The sequence below is a fragment of the Haemaphysalis longicornis genome, unplaced genomic scaffold (genome assembly GCF_048455015.1).
Source record: "Haemaphysalis longicornis isolate Haplotype H1 unplaced genomic scaffold, Haemaphysalis longicornis Haplotype H1 scaffold_13, whole genome shotgun sequence".
Classification (NCBI taxonomy): domain Eukaryota; kingdom Metazoa; phylum Arthropoda; class Arachnida; order Ixodida; family Ixodidae; genus Haemaphysalis; species Haemaphysalis longicornis.
This window is the reverse complement of record NW_027526233.1, coordinates 63,522,180-63,543,413: the sequence shown is the minus strand read 5'-3', so window position 1 is coordinate 63,543,413 and position 21,234 is coordinate 63,522,180. Positions and strand designations below refer to the sequence as shown.

At 48.5% G+C, this 21,234-nt stretch overlaps 1 protein-coding gene across 1 annotated transcript in view; it reads right to left on the bottom strand.

The window, feature by feature from the left end:
- The window catches only part of LOC144164308 (uncharacterized), a 98,503-nt gene extending 84,736 nt beyond the window's left edge, over positions 1–13,767 (bottom strand). The window contains exons 1-4 of the mRNA XM_077694804.1: positions 13,745–13,767; positions 13,136–13,282; positions 7,680–7,838; positions 5,559–5,731 (exon numbers count right to left, since the gene is read on the bottom strand). Coding sequence (XP_077550930.1) covers positions 5,559–5,731; positions 7,680–7,838; positions 13,136–13,271 — 468 coding nt within the window. The 5' untranslated portion in view covers positions 13,272–13,282; positions 13,745–13,767. The remainder of the gene's footprint in view (positions 1–5,558; positions 5,732–7,679; positions 7,839–13,135; positions 13,283–13,744) is intronic.
- Positions 13,768–21,234: the final 7,467 nt, after the last annotated feature.

The following is a 21,234-nucleotide window of genomic DNA, read 5'->3' as shown; positions in this document are numbered from 1 at the left end:
GTCCAGGAGGAGTTGAGGAATGAGGCGCCAGAAGGGGACGTGCTGCTGTCTGTTGTCCTGTGCTCCGACTCCTGGTCCAACAAAGGACCGTGAAGAGAAGAGACAGAGATGAATTCAGCTCCCAAAGACTGACAACTGAGCTAGTAGATTTGCCAGTGGCACCTCTGCCGGTAGTGCTAGCAAAATGCGAACAGCATGACAGGACAGGCCCTGCATGTCACGCAAACACACACAAGGCGCGCGAGCAGTTCTTTGCAGACCAAGACAAAATGCGAATGGGCATTGGCTAGCTCCGACCACATCTGCAAAGCACACGTGTAGTAGTTACCGTATTTACTGAATTATAAGGCGAGGGTGCAGTTTGGAGAGTCAAAAAAGAAAAAATCCTCCGTCGCATGCCCCCGCGCGAGGGACACGTGTAAATGCAGAGCATAGTGGGGTTGAAGCGCGCGTCGGCACCCCAAAGTCCCGTTGACGTTGCCCGACGGCTTCCGCGACGGCGGCGGCCTCCAGACGACGACGCTTGCTCGCCGCCGCCTCTCGTTGCCGTACGGCCGGGTCCGCGGCCCGACGCTGACGTTTCGAAGCTGTGTCTTGCTCTCGACTCGAAGGGTCCGCTTCTCGACGCTGATGCCGGGCCGCTGCTTCTCGTGCACGCTGCTCGGGATCCGGTTGTCGACGTTGACGCCTGGCCGCGGTTTCGCGTGCACGAAGTTCGGCGTCGGCAGCGCGCTTACGACGTTTGCTCTCGGCGTCGGCAGCCCGCCGCCTCGCCGCCTTGTCTTCTGCCGCCGTCGACGATGACGATGGTACGACGTCTTGAACTAGTGCTTCGGCGCTGATGTTGGATTGCATCGAGGTACTAGTTGAAGGTCTTGCTTCCATCGCTTATCAACTGCGACCGCCGACGAACGCAAGAGAACACGCGAGGAGCAGCGGAGAGCAGGCGAGGAGGAGTGGGGGAGAGGGCGCACCTGGAACGGCTGTTGCGGACGCCGAGGCATGCCAACGCCGACAACGCCGGGTGACATGGTGAGTTAAAGAAATGCTCTGCATTTAAAAAAATACTATTTCCAAGCTTCGAATATAAGGCGGGCTATGACTTTGAGACTATGGATTAAAAAAAAAACCTTGCCTTATATTCCAATAAACACAGTACTACATGGTCAGTTGCCAGTGCCATGGCCGCTCGATGGAAAGCAGGTCCAGCCTGACGAGTCGTGCGGCGGCAATGTGGGAGTGCGTGGCAGCGGAGTATCCACTCGTGGCCGCTACTTTCACTGGTGGCACCACACATCAGCGATAGATCAACGTAGGTGGACAGCTAAGGTTTTTAGGCACGTACACATGAAAAGCGTGGCACAGAGTGGCTAAGGAGAACTAGAATACTATAAGGCTAACGACGATATACAGAAAGAACAGTGGAGAAGCCAAGACAGCCAAGGTAACCAAAAAAGAGGCAAGGCTGTCAGAAACGAATAAATGGTGAGAAAAAATGGAAGCTAGAACGTTGTTAGAGATGTAGAGGGCTGCGAAATTGGGCATCAGAAAGGAAAATTTCTACGATAATGCCCAGGGCAGTGCTTTGCCTTTTGAGGCTAGAGATAGGTTGCTTGCAAACTAAGAGCTTCGTGGACAAGTATACACAAAGTGACAGGGTATGCGTGATCTGCAGAGAAGAAACAGAAACTATGCGGCACACAGTATTAGAATGCGAGGGTATCCATCCAAATCTACAAGAGGGATATGTTGGGCTTCCAGAAGCCCTAGGATTTGAGGGTAGCACAGAGGGTGTTAACTTCAGGGCTGCCGAAGCGACGAAAAGAAGATTAGAATGCTAGTGGACGAAAAGCAGAGAGGGGAATTTGGCCTAGGGAAGCTACCACCTGTATCATAAAAAAGTGTTTTGTGCCTGCTCTAAGAGCACAAATAGTATTCAACTAAGAGTATCAAACATAGGTGTATTAGTTGTGTTATTTTTTTTGGTAAGATGACACGTCACTACCCCGTCACAAAGGGGATGCCACTATCAATCAACATCGTCATAATTATCAGCTCCCCCAGGTCCCACTTCGGAGCATGTTCGTAGTTGCGGGGACCATCCCGCATAAAAGCGGCTTTAACCAACGCCCCATTTCACGTATACAGAAACTACTAGTAGTACCAGTGACCGGAAAGATGACTTTGCGATCCCTAAAAATTTAATCTCATAGAATGCAGTCAGGAATCAGTAATCGTGGTTTGAGACGGCTGCGATGACCCCGCCGTTTCAACAGCTGATCAACGGCCCCCCGGTATTTGGGAAAACTGCTACACAGGCTGTTGCAATGTGAATTTGGTTTTGAAATTCCGTTGGCTCTATTCTCTAAAATGAAACTGTTCGATTGCCAGCAATTATTACGCTAAATTATTCGAAACTATCCTGAGCGCAACTTAATAAGAACTGCATATTTTAAACTTGACAAACGTAGATTCAGCTGCCTAGAGGCTCAAGCTGTCTCGCTGTGAGAGCTAATAGGGCTCGAAAATTCAAAAATTATGTCTCACCATTTGTAATTACAAAAAAAATGTTGCTATACGACTCGTCCTTCACGACATAGTAACGGGCGAAACGAGACACTGTTTTGTTTCAGGTGACGACGCGAGGCTTGTGTGGTTCGAGGTTGACTGCTTCACTTAAATTGAAGACACGTAACGCAAAAATCAGGGCTTGGACGGAGTCTCCCACTGAAGAGATCCACGAAACAACCGTCATGACAATAAAGACGACGGTCGCTGTAGTACACGTAGTTTCTCAGTAGATTTGATTGATTAATTGTGGAGGCTTAACGCGCCGACGCAACGCAGGCGATGAGGCACGCTGTAATGGAGAGCTCTGGATTATGACCCCCTGGGGACCTTTAACGTACGCCAAAATCTCTTACACGTGGGCGTTTTTGCTTTTCGCCTCCATCAGAAAACCGGTCGCCACGGCCCGGAATCGAACCCGCGACCTCATGCTCAGCAGTTTCTCAGTAGAGCTGGTCGAGTATAAAATTTCCACATATTTCAGTTGCTCGCATACACAGTTACGCACCCCCACAAATTAAATATCACAGTACTTGTTATGCAAAAACATCGACTTATCAATTTTGATATTAACAAGACTTTCAAACGGGATCCCGCGGAGTTAGCCTTCAGCTGCTTTCGGTATTTGACGGCACAAACGAGCATGTTCACCCCAAAGCAACAGCCTTCAAAGGAGCGAAGTTGCTCCATGTTCGTAAAAACACTGAATTCAAGGTACGTGTGCAGTACCTTCGGCAAAGCTGGTGGTGTGCTTGACCAGTTTAGGTTGAGAGACATACTTTTCTGTTAAAAACTGTAGGTGTCGGCAGTACGGTTGAAAGCTAACATACACAAGCAGAGAGTGTCAGTTTCTGTGTCCTCCGCAAAGGCAGGCTTAATTAGCCACGTGCGCTAAAGGTCCGGCTGTGCAAGCTAATACGCGCATTTGTAAGGAACCTCTAAAATCCCAGCATCTACAGCACTGAGAGAAAATTTGCAGGCTTTTTTGTGATGCCGTGTTTCCGCGCCTCGCAGCCTCCCAGCTTATGTGGTGTAACCAGCAGCAAGAACCCACACCCCAGCCACAAAATGTGTCAAATATTCGTATGAAAAAAAAAAAAAACTGCAGAGGTCACTGCTTGCTGGATTGGTGGTGTCACAAAAGCATCTTTCAAATCAGGTCTTATGCAGAATACAGTATTTCCTCCCGCTCCTCCCCCCTCCACTCTCTCTCACACAGCTTTCTCGTTTAAGACCCAAGTGGTGAACCGTCTGGGGGAGAGATTCACACCTGTGCCACCCGTAAACTTCCATTTGACAGTTGACTACTTACTCACAAGTGCACTCGGTATAAAAACAATAAACCACAGGATAACCAAACCGTTTGAAGGCCTCCAGAAGGCCTTTGAAGAGACAATACTGTAAAAAATGTTTTATGTGGCTTGATTTGTACCTTTTAATATTTTGCAGAAATTTAACGGGAATAAAATTTCCTGTGTCAAAATTTCGGGTGGTCGGCCAGAGATATTGCAAAGAAAGAATCGTAGGCGCCATTACCGTAACTTTGAAGGACGCGATAAAAGGAGAGGGGGGAGGGGGGAGTCCAGTCACTATTGCACGATGATACACCACAGCGTCTTACAATTGGGTGATTTTTGCGTCCCACAAATAACAAAGAGGCTTCGGTCCTTCCTGTTTGTTTTTCGGTGGTCAACAAAAGAACGGTTCAACACAGTTCATATGAAAATAGCACCATGACGCACCTAACATTATATGCATACTAGTCAGAAAGATGTTGACAAAATAAACAGCCCCGTAAAGGACATTTCTAACACGCCGCATGCTGCCAAGCCTCGCTAAGAGGAAAGGAAATGCCACGGTCTGTCCAACAACAACAATACCTGACCCCGTGTCTACTTCGGAAATGCCAAAAAATTATGATGTGATCAACCATGGTTGTTTGTCTACACGGGTACCTCAGAGCACATCGAAGCGGCTTCTGCCGCCGCGGTTCTTTCACCGATGATCAGCGCCAGGGCTGACGCTGTGGCGGAAAAGGAAACTAACACCGTCACTGGCGGAGAGCCGCATTCGGCCGGCCGGACGTACTTTTCATCAAGCGGCCGTGCCAGTGCTCTCCTCATCCCTGGCTATGTCTTTCCGGGCTACCACCACCCTTAATAAGGTGCACACAAACAGAGCTGAGTGAGCTTCTTTTCCTGAGAAAGCCATCACAGGCGAACCAACTAGCGAGCTCTTAGAGGACAAGTACATGGGCAGCACTGTGCAAGCGATTCAGCAGGCTCACAGGCAAGCATGGACTCCCACCCGAGGCGTGAGTACAGCCTCAATAGACGGAGACCTGTCACGGGCAGCCCTCCGAAGGAGCACGTGCCAAATCACGAGGTACGGAGTGTGCCAACGTTAAGATGAAAATGGAGACGAGAAGAAGAGGGAGGATGAGGAGGGCGAGTCATGGCGATGCATGGGAACGAGCTCTAGGCTCTCACGCCATTGGAGCAAGGGGAGAGTCAGACGACACCTCCAGCCTCAAGATTCGAGTTCCAGGCGACGATCCTGGAGGGAGACAACGCGCCAGCAACGGTTTCAGACATGATCCATCCAGGCTCGAACGGTCGTGCCTCGCACCCGCAGCACTTCCTGACAACACACAGGGCCACAACCACTGACCTCGAAGCGACTTCAGTTGGACTCGCTATAGCGGAGATCTACACGACCTGCTTCATGTCTGCATACCTTCTGAGACAACCACGAATTCAGCGGCAACATCTGACTTGCGATTTAACCATCTACAAGACACCTATTCCGTGAACTGCAACGACAAGGACCCGTTAGCATAACATACCGTGATTTGCCTCGTCTTGTTATGTAAAATATCGCCAGTGTTAATTAAATGTTTCCTGTGTCTCCCGTCTGCTGGGTGGGTTGTCGTGACAAACACCCACCCAGGATCCTTCCCACCGTTGTGGGACATCACAAAAGCCACCCACCTCCTCCTCCAACTGCTGGATCATCCTCTGGTAGAAGTCCTGGACGTTTCTGTTGCCCTGCCAGCCCATGCCTCGCAGTTCAATCATCTGCAGAAGCCTCAGCCGGCTGCACGCGTCGAGCCTCTCGTCACGGGCGGCGTTCCTCAGCGTCACAAAGTAGCGGTCCAGCACCTCTGCAGAAACAGGGAGGCATGGGAGGGTTGCCCATAATGGTAACCAGCGAAGGTCCCAAGATGCCCAAGGGCTATACAAAAAATGACGGAAGCTCACACTAACACGTAAGACTTTAAGGTAGCGACGCTGCAGGCAACCTTCAGGATGATTTTAAGTCCACAATTTGTGGGGACCATGTTTCCCTACCCCTTGCATGCACATGTTTTCGCGAGCTGGTAGCCGCCATTTTGGATAGCCGGCGCGTCACATAGGTCGTGTCCACTTCATGACCCCGCGCGACGCGCCAGACCGGCTCACCGCGAACGTGTGCGTGAGCACGCGAGGGAAGGAGGACCAGTTTGTCACCTTCCTTTGCGCCACCCTCTCCCCAACCAGGGGAAGACCTCCTCTCCTCTACGAGCTGACCTGCGGGACGAATGAGCGCTCCGCCGGGAGTCGACTGGGTGATTTGGTCGGAATCAGTTGGCTCGGCAGTGCCTACTCCGAATGCCCCGATGACGGTGAACCCAGTTGGCTCCACAAACTCTGCTGAGAGATTCTGCCCTGATCGGTCGCCACGGGATGCCTCTCCTGCTCCCGCGGTCGTGATGACGGATATCGAGGTCTGAATCCCGCGGCTTGAGCGAGTGACAGGAGCCACTGTCTCCCAGCGAGCAATAGTCGTGTTGTCTGGTATATGCCTTGTATCTGCCAGGCAATAAAGCCTCACTTTGGATTGCCGGAGCCTGTCTACCACATGTGAGTACCCGAACTCGGCGTGAGTCTTCGGTTTCCGCAGGGCTAGTGTACGGCGCGTAGTGTTCTCTAGCAAAGCTAGCCGGGGTCCTCTGCTATCCCGTACGTTAGCCCACAAATTGCAGCCGATTTGCTTCTTCTTCGCTGCCACAACGACCTCTACTTCATCACTGTTGCTATAAGTGTGAGCTTCCTTCATTTTTTTTAGAAGTGATAATCATTCTCCACCACTTTGGAGGGGTGTACGCTATCACGTGTCTTTCTTGTTTCGAGCAGCTGCTGCCACGATTACAGCGAACGCTGGAGTTTGGACGCTGGGCGGTCTTCACGGGCACACACACACACAAGCGCAAGGCATTTACTTGGTTTAACGAACTGCCCAGCAGTCGCCGCAAGGCCTGCACTCAGGTGTGCGCGCTCGGCAATTTCTTGGTATTTTTAACTGCACACACGAAAGGTTACAACTTGCTAAACAGCTTCGCTGGTAAATTGGTGCATATTGTAAGCTACCAGCTGTAGAACCCAGTGGTACGTCTTTGTGACGACAAAACGCAACTGCCTCGAAAGCATGGGACAAGATAGGGACCAGTACAGCCTTTGTCTTTGTGCCAACCCTCAATGCACACACATGCAAAAGGAACCTCCACTGCAAAGACCAGAAGCTGTTCTATTCTAAACCTGTTTTCGGCTCTCACCTTAACAGCTTTATTGTTAAAAAGGAGCCAATATATAGTGGATCCAATATATATTGGATCCGACATGCAGTGGAAATGATGCTGTTGGGAAATAAAGAGAATTCGTTGCTCAAAACTTGTTTTCATTGCTGTGATTGAGGTATTCGGAGAGCATATCAACCCAATAATTTCGTGGAAGGCCAGCAGGAGCCCGCTGGTCTACAGGAACCTGCCCACAGGGCTACGGGAACCTGCTGGGCTATGGGCCCAGCAGGCTTGTAGCCCGCCAAGCTTGTAGCCTGCAAGCCTGCAGCCCAGCAGGCCAACAGACCAGCAGGCCAACCGACCAGCAGGCCATCAGACCGGCAGGCCATCAGAGTGGCAAGGTCGGAAATTATGGGTTCCTGTAGACCATTAGACTGATGGAATTTTTGTGTGAAATATTCCACAACTCATTGACAACCACGACCAATGCCCTGTAGCTGACTGCTAACAAAAGCCTCAACGTAGTACTGGCCCAAGAGAAAAACAAGCGCACTTCGGTTGGCGCTGTCCATGGAGGCCCCTTTCGCCGTGAGCATGGCGCAGAGAGACCGAATCTGGGTAGACAGGGTGGCATCGAAGTTCCCGTTGTTGACAGAGGTGTGCAGCCTCTCCAGTTCCCTGACCACCTCCTCTTCTGGGAAGGCAGGCGTCTCTGGAAACAGAGCGCTCACCTCAGGAGCACATCCACGAATGCGGGAAACGGCGGAAGCAGCAAGAAATACTCTTTTGAGACGCAATGCAAGGATCTACAGGGAAGGGCAAAACTTCAACTTGACGTGCAAGCACCCCATTTCATCACACTTCCCAACGGACAGCCTGAAGGCTCGTATCACAAAACTTGCACAGTATTGTGTCGTATTAGTAGCAAGAAAAAGAACTACATTCACCATTTGCACCTGTTTCCTTCACACCACGCAGTGTAGTTTGCGCAGACAGTCACCGTGCGCACCTGTTTCCTTTACACCCCGTTCCATAGTTTGCACAGAGTACTCATTCTAATGCCAGCCTCCTTATTTCATCTGAACACTCTCACGTGGCACGTCCATTCACTCATCAGCTGCTGTTCTGGCAGGAGGTTATGATTGGCTGTACTGCTCAAAGCCACAAGGTCACGGAGGAAGCACAAGACATATCGGTAAATGGCACTTCCTAGGGCAGCTGGATAATGACACAAGCGCTTGGCATGGACTAAATTAGCAGCACCTGTTGTGGGAGAACTGCATGGCCGCTGCAATCGGCATTTTACTGAGCAGATTAATTGCGGGTACTATTATTCCGTTCATCAGACACCACTACCCTCGTCTTCGCTGTCACAGCTACGAAGCTTTGCAGTCCGTCTTGGTTTTCCTTGTGATATTCATCACCATCCTATCTACACCCACTGCGAGGCAAAGGCCTCTCCCATTAATCTCCAATAATCCTGGTCCTGTGCTAACTGCGACCAATTTATCCCCGCAAACTTCTTGATCTCATCTGCCCATCTTACTTCCTGCCGCCCCCTGCAACGCTTGCCTTCTCTAGAGATCCACTCTGTTACCCTTAATGACCAACGGTTATCTTGCCTTCGCATTACATGCCCTGCCCACGTCCATTTCTTCTTCTTAATTTCTACTAATATGTTCCGCTCTCTTCTTGTCCCTTAATGCTACACCCATCATTTCCCGTTCCATTGCTTGCTGAGTCATCCTCAACTAAGGTTGAACCCTCTTAGTGAGCCCCCAAGTTTCCGCCCCGTACGTGAGTACCGGTAAGATGCAGCTGTCATACACTTTCTTCTTCAGGGACACTGGTAGGCTGCCATTCATTATCTGAGAATGTCTGCCGTACGCACTCCACCCCATTCTTATCCTTCTAATTATCTCTGCCTCATGGTTGCGTTTGTTCCCTGACCCACTCCGCTCTCTTCCTGTCCCTTAATGTTACACCTATCATGTTCCACTCCATTGCTCACTGAGTCGTCCTCAATTAAGGTTGAACCCTCTCGGTGAGCCTCCAAGTTTCTGCCCCGTAGGTGAGTACCATGTGATATTACGCGGTCGCAAGCTTGCACTTCCACCACAAGGGCAGTTTCCCCTCCTATACATGCATATTCTTGCTCCGTGAGCAAGGAGCAGCTCCATGTGGTCATATTAGGCCCTCCCTCCATCAACTCCTACTTAAAGGGCCCCGCAACACTTTTTCCAACATTTTAAAAATCTGCAATGCTTTCAGATTGTAGCCAACAAGCACAACTTTGCCGTAATTGCACAATTCTAAGGCACGGCCCTTTTTGCCAAAACCAGCCTTCAGGTTTGTGTGCGCATTACAATCGGGCTCAAAGCCAAAATCGGCTTCAAAGTGGCGAGCAACACGGACAGAAACTCCTACCAAAGCCCAATTTTTAATCCGCAGGGCAGAAACAAGTGGAAGCATTTTCATCAAAGTTTCCCTCGTGAAGTCACGTGCGCATTACAGTTGGGGGGCGGCGCATTAGAATCATGCAAATATCGTAGAATTTTGAATACAAGCCGACAAGGTACCTCAGCCCAAAATTGTTGCTCTGAGCCCGGCAGATTACTGATACACTTGCTCGAAATATTCTTCTACCCGGCACAGTGGCTCAGTAACTAAGGCGTTGCGCTGCTGAGCACGAGGTCGCGGGTTCGATTCCCGGCTGCGGTGGCCGCTTTTTTGATGGAGGTGAAAAGCAAAAACGCCCGTGTGTACGAGATTTCGGCGCACGTTAAAGATCCCCTGCAGGTGTTCAAAATTTATCCCGAGCCCTCCACTGCGGCGCTCCTCATCGCCTGCGTTGCATTGGTGCGTTAAACCCTACAATCAATCAATCAATCAATCAATCAATCAATCAATCAATCAATCAATCAATCAATCAATCAATCAATCAATCAATCAATCAATCAATCAATCAATCAATCAATCAAAGTATTCTTCTCCCTTCCCCGGTCTTCGCGTTGTTTGCGTGCTCAAATGACGTCATTCAAGCAGTGTCGCAACTATTGGCCAGCTTCCTTTCAGTTGCCCTAGCGCATTTGAAAATCACTCTCAAACAAAAACGTGACAAAAGCAAGGCAGAAACTGGCAGGCGTATCTGCACCAAAGAGCAAATCCCGCAGTGCCGCTCCGTGCTGAGGATAGCTGCAGCTTTCGCAGCGCTTCCAGGCATGGAGGTGAAAGCCTCTATGGGAAGTTCCGCAGGGTCCCTTTAGAGGGGGGACAATGGTCTTAAAACAACTTTTTTGATTTTCAAGGAAACTCTGTGAAACGCGTCATTCCTGCTGCTATTCCCCCACTGATTTTGAATATGTCAATATCTTTTTATGTCATAAGTCAGTCAATCAGTTCCCAAGATAAAGATAATAAGCCAGTTTTGGAGGAACAATAGGCAAAACAGTGTTGCTAATAAAACTGTAATCTTTATATTTTCCAATACTATGAACAATGGTGAACACAAAAAGAGAAGCAATATTTAGATGCATTGCTTGGAACGAATTTTACAGCTCGTTAAACTCCAGTGCTTGAAATAGGCACTCAAAATGCTTTTCTGCCCCTGGTGTCACCGAGGTTTAATGAGCCGTAACATTAGTTCCAAGCGATGCATCAAAAACCCACTTATCTTTTTGCATTCACCATTGTTCATAATATTGGAAAATATAAAGATTACAGTTTTACGAGCAACACTGTTTTCCCTATCGTTCCTCCAAAAATGGCTAATTATCTCCACTAATCTTGAGAACTAATTGACTGACTCAAAGAGATAGTGGCATATTCGAAATCAGTGGGGGAAAAGCAGCAAGACTGGCAAGTTTTACAGAGTTTGCTTGAAAATTAAAAGAAGTTCCTTTAAGACCAGTGTGCTCCCTTAAGTGCGGCGCAAGACGGCAAAAATATGAGCTAAACTGTCTCTGCTGAGTTACGGATGAAATAAAGCGTGGTAAGTCACTGCAACGATGTGATGGCTATCCCGGCTTGCGGCTCTGCCTTCACAATACCAGTGCATGTAACTGTATGAGCATTCGGGCACCCCTTACGGCAGTGGCTATAAGCCACAGCACAGACTACAGCAGTGTATGCCCCCAATGCACCTCAGTTCATTGATTGATTTGATTATGGTGTTTAACGTGCCGAGCAACGCAGGCGATGAGGCGCACCGTAGGGGAGGGCTCCAGATTAATTTTTGACCACCTGGGGATCTTTAACATGCGGCGAAATCTCGCACACACGGGCGTTTTTACTTTTCGCCTCCATCAGAAAAGTGGCTGTCGCGGCCGGTAATCGAACCCGCGACCTCGTGCTCAGCAGCGCAACGCCTTAGCCACTGAGCCACCGTGGCGGGTGCGCCTCAGTCCATCCTCGTACCGATAAGTCCACGGGGCTTATCACACTTTTGCTGTCCACAGGGTTCTGAACACAAAAAAAACTGACCGTTGAAGCCAATCTTATGAACAGAGGAGGAGAGTTGGTCCGTAACTTGTTCTATGATGCTGAGCGGCACAAGAGAAAAGAAAATGTACAAACAGCTGACTACAGACATGATAAAAGTTATCGCTGTTGCCATATATCTGTGCTGCACAACCGTTTGACGGGACACTGCAATCGAATGGCCTTCAAAATTTCAAATGCCACATGATATGGAAAGTGTTCCGCCGATCTACACGACCATTCTCAAAGGCAGTTGAAAGTTTCTGCACTCACCCGACATGTTTTGGTTTTGCCACTGCCGCCGTTTCGTTCTTGACAAAAAATTAATATTGGAGTTGAAATTGGCAAGAAAACAATTATTAGCAATGAATTTGATAACGATCTACAAGCGCACCACACAAAACATGCACAAAACAGCCAAAGTTTCTTGTTTCTTTTTTCACACCGTCAGTGTTGGGAGTGCCAAGTTCCCATGTAATCGTACAGCAAGTGATACAAAACAAAAACAAGTGCCGTGCACTTTAAACACTGCATTTTGCTCGTAAATAATTGCTCTTGTATTTATGGCATGCAGAAACTGTGCCACAGACTATGACCATCCACCTTTCAAACGCCTTTAAGCACCTCAAAAGTCATTGGTGGTGGTCCTTTCACTCAAATGGAATTTCAACCAAAGCCTTTGAAAAACGTCGTTTAACAGCTCACAGGTGTCGTGTGTGTGAAATGAGATACGAGTCAAATGCCTTCAAAATGCTCCTGTAGCACGGGTGTTAGCCCTCGTTCACACAGCCGTCACCATCTCCGTAAAAAAAACAGCGAAGGCAACGTAAACGGAGTAGCGTTCGTACTGGAGCGCTCCGTCAGAGTACAGGGTCATCTGCCTAGTAATCAGTTTAGCCTAGAATTAAGCGTGCTTAGTCTGAAAAGTAAAGAAAATGGCTTAGATTTTTACGTGTGCTCACTTTTCACTTAATTTAGCCGTAAAAGTTTCTTTTGCGATTAGCTAATTTACCACGGCGTGGTTCCGTCGCGTTGACGCAAAGAAAACGTAGAGCACAGCTTCCCGTCACTGTCGCACCGGTTTCGGCGAGAAAAACACCATCGCCCACAACGGAAGACGGTGACGTGACGGGGTGAAAAACGGCTGTGTGAATGACAGCTTGGACAGCAACCACAGTTTCATCCGGCAATGCTTTTCCCAGGGAGCGTCTAATGGCTTGTTTCCACGGTTAATCTTTATACCTGTCTTTGCAGCTAATGCTGTGTTCCAAAACAATTTCCAGAAAAAAAAGTACCGGTAGCCAGTTTCCCAAGTCTGTTATCAAGTTTAGCAATGAGCAAGATATTCGAGAACGACCGTACCCACATTTGCGCTGATGACGGCGCTAGTTTTTAGACACGTTATTTAAAGTCCCTGTTTTGAACTGCAAGCCTGGCCAGTGAACGACAACAGAGATAGAAAGGCGCCAATGTCTCCAGGAGCTTTTCTCGCAAAGCCAGGCTGCGGGGAAAAGCCCCTATGCTTCTCACCAGGTGAATCGGTGAGCACTCCGTTATCTGGGCCGATTGTCGACGCTGTAGAAGCCCCGTCCGAGTCGGAGTTGAGCCGGAGGGGTCGCGGTCGTTCGAGCTTGCGCACACATTTGGTGCTCTTGACAGTTGACATCTTGTTGACACCTGCACATGACAGCGGACGCGAAATGAGGCTCCGCAACAAAGCAACACGCAGCGATTCTGGTGACCGCCGGAGACAGCGTCACAGGGCCCCGCTGTAGTGTTATAATCTTTCTCGCTTGTCGCTGTTTACTACTCCACATTGAGATGCGCGCTTTGCGCTCTATTTGAAAAAATCGGCGCATGCGGTTAGCCCTTTAAATGACTCTCCTCTGCACCAATAGGTAGAGAATATACCTGTACCAAAAAAAAAGTAATCTCGTAGCTATTTCTAGTAAAATTTCCAAATCAGCTGTGGGGCGATAATGCGAGGTTTCGACAGCTGTGAAGACTGTTCTAGCTCGCAGGAGACACGTCAACTGGCCGAAAAGCGAAAAAAACGCAAAAGGAAGTGCTCTGCGCTTTGCGGATGCGTGCGACACAAATAAAAATGCGCGCAAAAAGCTCGACTCGGTATCAACGCACCACGGGCTCTGCATACGGAATGCGAGCGCAAGGAGAAATTCGGGTACAGCTTTCACAATTGGCTTATTTGGTGTAAGCGTCGCCGGCTTAATTTGCCCCCGCCCGGCATTTTCTCGGTGTCATAGAGTACTTTAACCCACCAGCGTGGCTGTGACATGCAGACAGTGTGCAGAAAGGAATTTCCTTACCTGCGGTTACCAGTTTTGTGTGGACGCGCGAAACGCAGGCATTACCAAAAGAGGGCAGATATCTGTAAAAAAATTAATAAAAAACGTACGGGCCTTTTGCTCATTGTTGACAGACCATTTTACTGTTTGCGCGGAACAAGCTTGTGAAGAATTGCTTACACACTCAAGAAATAATTGGAAGCATCTCTAGGTATTTCAGCCAGTAAAAAATGTTTATTTTCACAGCACTTATTAGGAATTTTGTGAAGGACCACGCATGCGAGGTAATCAAGGCACAGTCAATGCAATGTACCTATGCACATTGACGTGAGGCTCGGTAGCACCCTAGATACGTCAGCTGGAATAACAGCTGACATTTCAAACCACAACAGCGTACAAGCCGTCCGTCCGTTCTGTTGAAACGGTGCCGCAAAAGCACGGACAGACGAACAAGAAACAAGAAATGCACAAAACAACGTCGTCAGCGCCGTCAGCATGGCCAAAGCCCCTCGATTTTTCACGGAACGGCTAAAAGGAGGAAAGAAATCCTTGGGTCACGTGACCAAAACGTGACGTCACTTGGCTTGTTTTTGATCGCCTAGGGACAACGCCGAAGTAAGCGCAGCATTTCCCTGTGTCCAATGAGTGAACTATTTGCGCTGTCAGAACCAGCGTGGTGTTGATTGCTATTAGCTAAACGAAGTTGCAGATGCGTGATTATACCGTGATGCTAGTATTGGTGCGATCTCCCTATCCTATTAGGTGTCTAATTAGGTGCCCGTGTGTCAGGGGTATTACATACCTACTGCGACATTTGAAGAGAGACTTGCAGCCTGAGCTCAGCGTAGATCAGCCGGATCATCCATGCCGCTCTCCGGCGTTTGCACAGACACGGAAGAGCGGAAAAGAGAGCATCTCTGCGCTCATTTTCCCATCAAGGTCAGTAACGTCGTTAGTTTATGTTTGTTGTAGTTTTTGTGTTTACACCACTGTGCTGTGTACCTAAAGCTGCGTGAATTCTTGTTTGCGTGGCCGCCTCGTTCTCCTAGCTGTCGTTCTCGTTCCCGATAGTATTGTGACGTTAACAATTTATGTATACTCTTGAATTCAAATTTAGCGTGCGCTGCATACTTGAACGAGGAACAGAGACAGTGAAAAAAAAACCAGACGTTGGCGCACAAACCAACACCTGCTTCGTGTGGTTTGTATTTTCCCAGTCCCTGTTTCTCGTCCAAGTATGCAGCAAACGCTAAATTCAAATTACGATACTATGTCCCCAAACACTCCGGCCGCAGTTTCAAGCGTTTCGTTGTTGTTCCTTTTGTGTAGGCGCCCATAACATTGCTCAAGTTTGATTTAACCAGTGAGGGGTACTCCCAGAAGCGCAGTCCTGGTTGTGTGGAGGTGCAGTGCCTCGATCGTAAGTATGCGTGTGTTTGATAGCGTTAATCTCGCGAGTATGTCGTGTGCACGCATCAGAGTTCTTAGCTCTTCGGGCAGTTAAGTTGCGTTGCGGGAGGTGAATGGGAAACGTCGCTTCTGTAAAGAGAGCGTAAGGATATCGCGTTCAAAAGAAAAAAAAAGCGTGAGACCGTGAGCCAAAAAAGACGGAAGAGGGAGAAAGAACGGATAGATCAAATGACGGCGGCAGATTCAAATCGTCCAAGGGGTTGGAAGGTTACGTGGCATTTTGGGCCCTTTGCACCAGGAGAAACTGTCAATAAAGTGTACATTGAAGGTGAATGGATGAAGCTGCATATGGGACAAATAGTATGTGGCAGGGCATAAAGCCACTGAAAATTTGAAAGCGCACAAATAATGCACACAGGCAGTCCCTAACGGGTGTAGCACGTTTCCCCATGTCGCATTTCCCCCGTCGCAGTTTTCCCGCCCCGCTCCCCCCGTGTCTCAAAATCCCACTGTCCATAATCCCTGTCTTTCTTCCCCCGTGTTGCGCCTCCCCCGGCCGCGAAAGCCCTCTCCCTGAGCTGGAGAGGGGAGCGAGCAGGGGAGCCCCGCCTGGCATTGTGCGAGCTCGGTCCGCCTGGGGGGCAAAGACGGTCGTGCCTCCCTGCCTGCAAGTAAAGAAAAAAAGAACTGCAGCAGAAGAATGAAGTGTCTGTCCTTCGTGGCGAAATTTAAATGCTTCAGTCCGGCCGGGTCGGCCCGGTAAAGAGAAGGGATACTTAGGAAGGAAGTAAAGAAGGATGTAGAAGGAAGGCAGAAAAGTTAACGTGGCTAGGGTCTAGTGAGTTAGGTTTTCTATAACAGCATGGAGGCGAAAAGCAGAATCGCCCGTGTGTACGAGATTTCGGCGCGCGTTAAAGGTCCCCAGGTGGTGAAAATGAATCCGGAGCCCTCCACTACGGCGCGCCTCAGCATATGCGTTGCGTCGGCGCGTTAAACACTACAGTCGAGCATGGAACCTACACGTTGATGACCCGTACTAAATTCGGGCTCATTGCTAGGCCTTGAGGCACATGTGGCCGCATGGCAGGCCAGTTACTTTCCAACATGCCTAGAAATAAACTATCTCGAGAGTCATAAGCAACTGCATTTCTATGAATTAACTAAGGAGAACACAGAAGCAAGCAACACAGCAGTTCCGGAAGTTGAACGAACGCCCACCCATCGTGGCAAAAATTTTACCAAGACGCGCATGCCAGAAGTTGTGCAAAATCTCATTTGCAACAATTTATAAACCCTTTCTGTATGTACCGCAATTACCCGATTCTAACGCGCCCCCGATTCTAACGCGCACCCGATTTTCCAGGCAAAAAAGCGAAAAAACTTGCACCTTCGTTTGTAACGCGCACGCAACTTTGTGAGCAAGAAAAACGAATGCGAGAGAAACGGGCGATTTATTCCCCGAAGTAATCTCACTCATCTCACTCCTCGTCCCTCTCCGAGAGCTCCTTGTCGCCTTCCGCTGACCGCAACATCTCGTCATTGGTGCCTTCAAACGCATTCGCGATGCCACACTTCTGAACGAACGTTCAACCATGTTCCATGGGATCGTGGCCCACGCCTCAAATGCCCATCCCGCGAGCTTCTCCAGAGGCATACGCTTCAGCCAACCGCTCGTTGTGAACGCGTGAGAGCCGCTCGTAAGCCGCGGAAGCGGCGCTCCTTCGTTGCTGTTGCTGCCATTGCTGTTATCAACCACGCAAGTGGAATAATTTGACGATTTGTGTGAACGCCGAAAGAAAAGCCTAGGCGCCCAGATCCGAAAAATTGTTTCTAAAAGCTTTGGCGCCATCTTGAGATGGCGATGGGTGGAATGAAATTTCAGCTGTTCCGGCAGTATTGGTTTCGTATCCGATTCTAACGCGCATGCGATATTTCGGCCTATTTTTTAGGAAAAAAGGTGCGCGTTAGAATCGGGTAAGTACGGCAGCCCGTCTGCGTGCTCTCTTCAGTAAAAAAATTCGAAATGCTTATTGTGTCCTTCATTAATTTTTACCCTGTTCTTTCCCCCGTTAACTTGCAAATATGTTTCCAAATATGTTTTCAGAAAGGCCCGTTCTTCCTCCACGACAATATCCTAGACGTGTCCATAAAAAAAATGCTGGAGGGAACAGTGTTCGCTAATTTTTTTTAACATGACAGCCCAGCCTACGTAATACCAGAGTCCCCGTAATACTCTTCATCAGATTTGCTGCATTTTGGGGGGCTACCTTATGCTTGTTATGTTTTGGATATTGAGAGTGTGCATGTAATTTATGTAATTTTTATTGTATGTAATTTTAAAAAAATACATAAAGAAGGCGTTAGACCATCGTAAACACCAGTCAATTGTCTTATCTGATTTGCATGCCACAAAAAAGGGCGAATATAAATTAACAACCTGCCGTAAATGAAAACAAAAAACGTGTGCTAAAGAATTCAATCAGTTGGCTGCATAACAGGTGTCCCCAGGACGAGATATTAAACAAAAATATATAAATATTGAATTTTTAAAAATACCTGGCAACGATCAAACATGGCATCACTCAAAAAATAAAAGTACTGCTCCAGATTGTTGTCCACACCCACGTTATGCGGAAATAAAAATATAACGGCTGTCTCAAACAGGGAAGCCCCGGATATATCGGTCGCCTAGAAGTTTGCGCACCGAAATTTCCGTACACCGAACTGTCCGTGCACCGAAACGTCCTTTACCGAAATGTCCTGCACCGAAATGTCCTAGACCCCTCTTCGTCAGCCTTCCTATAATGATTTAAGGCTGTTTAACGAGAACTGCCATTTGAAGTCACCTGAAAAAGTCAGGTTATTCCAGCTTAAATACCTTTACTCTCTTCGCAGTATTAAATAACTTCGGTCTTTGTTGAATATGTCCACGATTTATTTTAAAATGTAAGGACGTTACGCTCGGAAACTGTTCCTGGTCGAGGTACGGATTAACTTAAAACCCCTAGGTGTCCGGGCAGTTCATCGAACGCCGTTTTATCTAAAAAGCTTCTCCCATCCTTTTATGTTAATAAAATTTGCAGTAATGCTTCTTTTTTTCACCCTGATTTATCATGTTTCTGTAATGAGGAAAGTTTGTCTGCACAGCGAGTCTGTTTATTCGGCGGACATTTTTTCCTCCTCGCGTTTTGTGTTTCTCTGATGAGCAAAGCTTGTGTGCAGTGGAGTGGAAAACGTTTTATTATCGCATTGAGTACTACCATAGGCGGTGGGTGGACATCCTACCGGTAGTCCACGCTGTGCTGCGGCGGCCCGGGCACGCGTCACAAGAAACTCCTGACCACGAGCTGGCCACTGTGCAGCAAGCTCTCCCACTGCTCAAGGTTGCAAAGCTTGTTTAACAACTTTTTTTAATATTCTTCAATACCCTTGCTTGCATCCCCTCTCCCCACCATACGGTACACGCCCTCCTTGATCCAATAAAAAATTCAATCAGTCAATAATGCTTATGGCGCAGGTGACACTTTTAGAGCGAGTCCGTTTCCGTTCAAGTCATTGCTGTGACTGCCCCATATTACTCCTTCGCAAATTGACCGCAGACGGTCTATCAAGTGAGTTCTGTCATTGGTTCGGCGGTTATTTAAAAGGCAGGTCCAATATTGAATGTTATGAAGGTGTCAATTCCCCGCCTTTGGCGATGATATAAGGGGTACCTCAAGGTTCGGCACTGGGCCCTCTTCTCGTTGACATTTTTGTTAATAATGACATCCACCCTTTTATTAGCCACTGTAGGCTCTCTCAGTATGCCGTTAATATGAAGCTCTATCGCAGGGTTTCTTCACCGGATGATCGCGTCCTGCTGCAAAATGGCATCAACGCAGTTTCGGCATGGTGCGACAGCAACTATTTGTAGCTCAATCTCTACAAAACTATTGTGATAACATATACTCGCAAGACTGCCCGCTCATTTTCCCATACCCTCTGCTTGGTGTACCCGTAAAACGCGCTCCTGTACTGCGTGATTTAGGTGTAATGATGGATGCAAAACTACTTTTCAACTCACACGTGAACCACCTGACGAACTCCTGTGTCTGAACGCTAGGCGCAATTTCCCGGGCCACCAGTGAATTAACAGACCGATCATGCTTCGTACCCCTCTACCGCACCCTAATTTTACCGAAGCTCGACTTTGCCAGTGCTATTTGGAAAGTCCATCGTCGTCTCTTCGGGTAGAAAGGATTCAGAAGCGCTTCACTAGAACCGTATTTTACCGTTGCTCACCAGTGAGTTATTGTCTGCGCGGGGGGCTTCTCAAGCTCCTGAATCTTGATGAGCTATGTAATAGGCGTTCCAGGCGTGACCTGTTTTTTCTTAAACTGCATTCATTCAAAGTTTGACTGCCCTTGCCTTGTAAGCTCTGTTCAGCTACGAGTGCCAAGCAGACCACTGCGGCCACACGGCTGCTTTCATGTTGACAGAGAGCTAGATAGATAGATAGAACTTTATTTGAGCCCTTTAGGTCACCGTTGAGGCGGCCTCCGACGGGGTGGTCCCTTATTCACAGGGCCCATAAACGGCCAGCACCTCCAGGCCCTGGGCCACTAGGGCCGCGTAAGTCGTTACGGTGGGGCTGGACCGTAGGATCTCCCATTGCTCTTTGGGGGAAGGGGGTAGAGGGGTGGTGGTTGGGGATGGGATTTGTGGGATGGGGGCTTTGAGTGACGTACACTCTGCGATGACGTGTCGCAAGGTGCCTTTTTCTTGGCGACAGAAGGGGCATGTGTCTTCATATTGTTGTGGGAACATGGTGTGTAGTAATTTTGGGTGGGCCAGCGACTCCGCCTGAATTCTTCTTAATATTGTCTGTTCTCTCCGTGTAAGTGTACAATGGGGTGCCGGCAGTGTGCGCCTGGCGCCAGCTAACCGATGCCAACATGCCTATAACAGACTGCTTTTATTTTCTATCAAATTTTTTTTTGCAACGACATGGTTTTTTTTAAACGCTCCTTGAAAAACTTGACTTTTTGAATGCACATGTTGTACTTCTCCCTCTGTTCTTTTGTTTCTGCGCCAACAGCCCCGCCTTTCTTATGCTTGTTTGTGTTCATTACTACATACTCTACGCACGACCTCCGAGCTCTTGTTGTTCAGAAAATGTTTTGCCTTCTTTGATCATTCGCCTGTTTTCTATACGTCTATCACGGTGTTGAACCGGAACCGAACCGAATCGAAAACCGGACCTTAACCGGTATTTTTGCCGGAACTGAACCCGAACCCGAACCGTTATTTTTTGTGCACGCTGCACCCGAACCAGAACTGAACCGGAAAAAGAAATAACGGTTACCGGTTCATGCCGGAACGGTTCGACCCTCCGTTGTTGATATTTCACAGTCAATGCAATTCACGCCTTTTTTTTTTCTTTTCACGTACCATCAACTTCGTACCCGCTCGCGCACTTTCCCCTCCAGACAATTGAACACTATCACACTCTACGTAACAACAGGTGAAATGAATGAGCTCCAGTGTAGCAATGGTGTGTTGCTGCTGGAAGCGCGAGCGTAGTGCAAGCTGACCAAACGAAATGTAATTCTCGGCAGCTTGCCGGGAATGTAAAAGGACTTTGCCCTTCCCTAGCTGCGACTTTAGTGGAGCAATCAGGCTGCAGGAGTGCTCCACTGCGCAACAGCGAAAGCTCACACCCGATGTGTGCAAACGTTTTGCATTTAATAATTCGTTTAAAAGGTCCGACACCTGCAAATTTATAATACTTGACAAGTGTGACCGCAGGAGCTGCTCAGGGTTTCTAAGCCGTTTGCTGGTGATCACAAGTGGCCTCCATCGCCCTTCCCCACGACCGTTTTTCTGAAGTTGATGGAAATCGAGAACGTCCGTGTATCGAGATTTTGATCCACG